The sequence below is a fragment of the Palaemon carinicauda genome, chromosome 11, assembly GCF_036898095.1.
Source record: "Palaemon carinicauda isolate YSFRI2023 chromosome 11, ASM3689809v2, whole genome shotgun sequence".
In the NCBI taxonomy this organism is placed as follows: domain Eukaryota; kingdom Metazoa; phylum Arthropoda; class Malacostraca; order Decapoda; family Palaemonidae; genus Palaemon; species Palaemon carinicauda.
Window position 1 is genome coordinate 62,621,675 of NC_090735.1, and position 5,000 is coordinate 62,626,674.

Below are 5,000 nucleotides of genomic sequence, written 5' to 3' on the forward strand. Positions count from 1 at the left end.
CTCCTGAGTCCAAGGACTCCTATTACTGGTAGGTTGAAAACTCCCAGCTGAAAACTAAATGACATTCATCTATTTATGGAATTTTATCTCCCAGACAGAGAACTGGGGCCGGGTAAGTCATCCAGGGACAAAAAGTTGCATAGCAAGTTTTAAGAAACGAAGAGGGATCTTAGGTATACTAGAAGGATAACAAGTGGGTGCAGATAGAGGCTGATGATTCAGAAGACAATTGTTACCGATTTTCACAATATTTGTTAAAGTGTCAGACGACCCTTATAGTATTCCATATGAACTTTTGGTGGTTACTTTCAGCGTTTTCTTGCAAAGAGTTCATAGTTTAACTGATGTTATTACAGCTTGATTTCTCTTGCTGTTGTTATAACCATTTTATTTCTTGGCGTTTGGTAATTCTATTGCAATATCAATATTTTCAATATTTGGGTAAAATTTGCAAAGAAAAATAACCATCATTATTAAGTAAAATATGAATATCTTTTTTTCAATAACATTTTCATTGCAAAATAAATAACAATATCTGGTAAAGAATGAACAAAATTTTGCACTGCCTTTTGTGTTTTTTATTTGTAAAAAGATACTAGAAAAAATAATGACTTCTAATAGGTGTGAAATCCAGGTTCAATTAGGCGCAATGAAAACAGGTCAAAAACCGTAAAGTTTAGATTTATTATTCGAAAATTTTGTCCCAGTTACCGAAGCCAACATTTCCCTATTATTATCAACATTTAATTCAGCTCCAATACATTTTTGAAGTTGCACAATAGAGAGAGAGAGAGAGAGAGAGAGGAGAGAGAGAGAGAGAGAGAGAGAGAGAAGAGAGAGAGAGAGAGAGAGAGAGAGAGAATTTGCATCAGAGGTCAAATCTCTGCACATAATTTTGCCAGACTTACTAGCGCAATGCTCGTATGAATTCCTGGCCAGTGTAATACATCTAGTTTATTTTCAATTCCCAATTAGCCCTTGTCCATTTTGTTCTTTGGATGACTCACCGTTTATAATGAATGCCAAATAAGTCATCGTTTTCTCTTTCAGCTCTTTTTAACGTGTATAAATGATGGATAAATAGCCGAACTTGTAACATGCGCATTTATGTAAAACAACAAATGCTGTATATAAACAGTCCAGCAGCTTTCAGAGTACGTAGCACGTATGTGAATTATGTGAAATTCGGAATTGTGTATAACAACAACTATAAATTCTTTTTACTATCTCTGTTTACACACGAGCAATAATAATGTGTGAATTTATGATCATTGTGCGTAAATGCGTTGTGTATAAATATGAACAATGTAGATGTATGACAAATGGATAATTATATATAAGTAAGAACAATGTATAAGTAAGTGTGTATGAGTATGAACAATGTTCAAGTATAAGTAAGAACAATGTTTAAGTAAGTATAAGTATGAGCAATGTTCAAGTATAAGTATACAAAAGTATGAACAGTTCAACTATACGTATGAAAAATGTATAAGAATGTATGATTATGAACAATGCATAAGTATGAAAGATGTATAAGTATATATCAATGTATATGAATGTATACTTATGAACAATGTATAGGTATGAACATGTATAATTATGTATAAGTATGACCAATGTATAAGAATGTATAATTATTTACAATGTATAAGTGTGATCAATGTTCAAATGTAAGTATGAACAATGTGTAAGTATGTATAAGTATGAACAATGTATAAGAATGTATGATTATGAACAATGTATAGTGTGAACGATGTTTAAGTACAAGTATGGATAAGTATGAACAATGTATAAGAATGTATCATTATGAACAATGTATAAGTATGAACGATGTTTAAGTACGAATATGCATAAGTATAAACAATGTATAAGTATAAGTATGTACAAGTATGAACAATGCATCACCAAAACTCCCACCTGTGAAGAACAGAACTCCGGCGGGGTGACGAGTCTTGAAGGACAGGGAAAGTTGATCGTGCTGGGAAGCCAAGGGCTGTCCTCCTATCCTCCGAAGGTCCCACCAAAGGTACTCGCGTCCTCGGAAGGTGGCTTCTTCCGATGGGCGTTCTGGAATGAGAAGAAGTAAAATCAGATGATTTAGTTATTACTTAACACACCGTTTACAGTGCTGGCTTCCATAGGATGAACTAAACTAAAGGCAAAATGATAATTATTATTATTATTATTATAACACATATATACTGTATATATATATGTATATATATTACACACACACACACACACACACACATATATATATATATATATATATATATATATATATATATATATATATATATGACACAACAACAACAAATACAGCCGGTTCTAGTCCACTGCACGACAAAGGCCTCGGACATGGCAATTAATGTCTGGGGTTTGGGAAGTTTTCATCACGACGCTGGCTACTGCAGATTGGTAATCAATCTTTTGCTATCTGATTGTTTCCATTATTTCTTTTTGTTCATATTTTTCCCTTACACTATTCTAAAATTTAACCTGATGAAATGCTAAGAGAGATGACATGGGTAGACCCATTCGTTATATTTACAGTCAATTAATACAATAGAAAAAGAGACTTCAAAATGGAGAGGGGTATTATATTATATCATTATTGTTGCTTCAAAATATGCAGTTATATATATATATTATATATTATATATATATATATATATATATATATATATATATATATACATACACATATATATACAGTGTCATTTGTAAAAATCTATATTGATATTTTGATAAATAATGAAACAATTTCAATTACAGACATTCATTCGCCAAACATTTTTTTAAATGTTCCTAAACATGGTCAGACTGTTGATGTACAAGAGAGCCAATAATAATAAATAATCAATAACGTAAGTTAATACTTTTGTAATAAAAGGAAAATTAAAGTTCAGTACATTCATCCCAATGAAAGATATAAAGGAAAAAAAAATGAACAAATAGTTAATAACTAAAATAAAAACCCATATCTTCTCTTACTTCACCTCAAAATCACAAAAATATGAATGAAAAATAAGAACATCGATTATCAAAATCCTTTTATAAATTATCAAATTCCTTACAACCCAATCTCATAGAAATATATATTTGCAACTAATTTACTCTTCAAGAAAAACAAGGATTTGCTTTGCGAATGCATTCCGGCCAATCTGAGTGAAATGAATAACATTAAGTTTATCAAAACGAGACCAGCGATAAATTGGGCGAATTTATTGGCGGTTGAAAATCGTAAAATGGTGAACTCTTGCGAAGACTGAGTTATGAGCATCGCCTCCAATTTTCGAGGCGAGATTTTTGGAGGACCCTTGTGAGGAAAGGTCCCAAAGGGAGGTGGCCAATGGCTATTTTCAGTATATATATGTATATTAAAAACACCCAGAAGCCTTGGTGGCTTAAGTCTCAATATCCTGCAGCCAAGACAGTAAGGGCCACTGGAGAAAAAGCAATATCCTTAGAGGCCAATGCAAGGTGTTCTTAAAAAAAGAAAAAAAAATGGGTAAGATATAGATTTCTCCGAGAAATTAGATAGATATCTGATTGACACATACGAATCTAGAAAATAGAAAACTAGCTAAATTCATGGTAGAGGTGTAAAATTGTAAGCATAACACGTCTAAATTTATCTCAGAAAGTTTGTCTACATGTACCCAAAAATAAAATATTTATATGACAGATATCTGATTCACGTCTACAAATCTAGAAATAGAAAACTAGTTAGATTCTTGACAGAGGTGTAAAAACGTAAACAATAAAAGTTTACATTTCTGCTTGAAGTTTGTCCACATGTGCCCACAACATAGAAGTTAGACAAATATCTGATTGACGTCTACAAGTCTAGAAATGTAAAACTATCTAGATTCCTGGCAGAGGCATAAAAACGTAAACATTATAAAAGTCTAAATCTCTGTCTGAAGTTTGTGTACCTAATAAGAAATATGACGATTGGTGTTTAAAGTTTTTTTTTTTTTTTTTTTTTTTTTTTTTTTTTTTCCAACAAACGAAAAGGACAGCTAAAAAACTAAACTTAACTTCCTACCCGCAGTGAGCTGCTTTCCCTATTTGAGCCCTTGGGAATGTTGCATCCTGCTTTTCCAAATAGGATTATATCTTGGCTAACAACAACAACAACAACAACAACAACAATAATAATAACAACAACAACAACAACAACAACAACAACAACAACAACAACAATAATAATAATAATAATAATAATAATAATAAATAAAAGAAAAACCTAGCATTGCATAGGAAATGTTCTCATACAGTTAAATTGAAACATTACATTATGCGAAAGATAATTGAAACAATTTACTGCTTCGCTGAATGTGAACCAATGGCTGGAAATTCTGCTCTAATAGCATTCTTAAAGGAAAATATTAAACATGGAGAGAAATGTATGATATGAAGTCAGTAGCCTGAAGTTAATAATACGTCAAAGGAACTGATTACAGAAGCCTCTGCGACTGAAAACTGTTATATGAACTGTAAGATACTCTGTGGTGTGTGTATGTGTGTGTGTAATCGCAATGCGAGGAAATACACACCGTTTTCTGAGCCTGACCACAGTTCAGACCGATACGCAAGCAAATCAGAGTCGTCTTATTCGCAATTTTTCTTCGTAAAAATGTCTTCGTTTCCTTCCACTGCGACTTTTAACAACGAATATATTCACCAAGACCAGATATTTAGGTTTTTACAGCCTTTACATAACCCCAATGCTAATGTCACAGGGGACGGAAAGTGCGAGGAAGGTCGGTTACGAATTATAAAAGCTAAAAGAGGGAATAAACGCACAGGAAATAACGAGTTGATTAAACTCGTAGCTCTTTTATGGAAGGAGATTCTAATCATGCTCTCTTGTGCAACTGCATCTCATGGCTCTTGAAACCGTTTTGATAATAAGGTGAACAAATAGACATTTTAATCAGTCTAATACTTAATTAGAAAGTAGGTTACCTAAGTGCTGAAGTACCCCCCCGTGT

The 5,000-nt window shown here is 32.5% G+C and overlaps 1 protein-coding gene across 1 annotated transcript in view; it reads right to left on the bottom strand.

Annotated features, from left to right (window-relative positions):
* Positions 1 to 5,000, bottom strand: part of Nrx-1 (Neurexin 1) — a 490,730-nt gene that overhangs the window by 96,750 nt on the left and 388,980 nt on the right. The window contains 1 exon segment of the mRNA XM_068383064.1: positions 1,917 to 2,067. Within this exon segment, the coding sequence (XP_068239165.1) occupies positions 1,917 to 2,067 (151 nt within the window).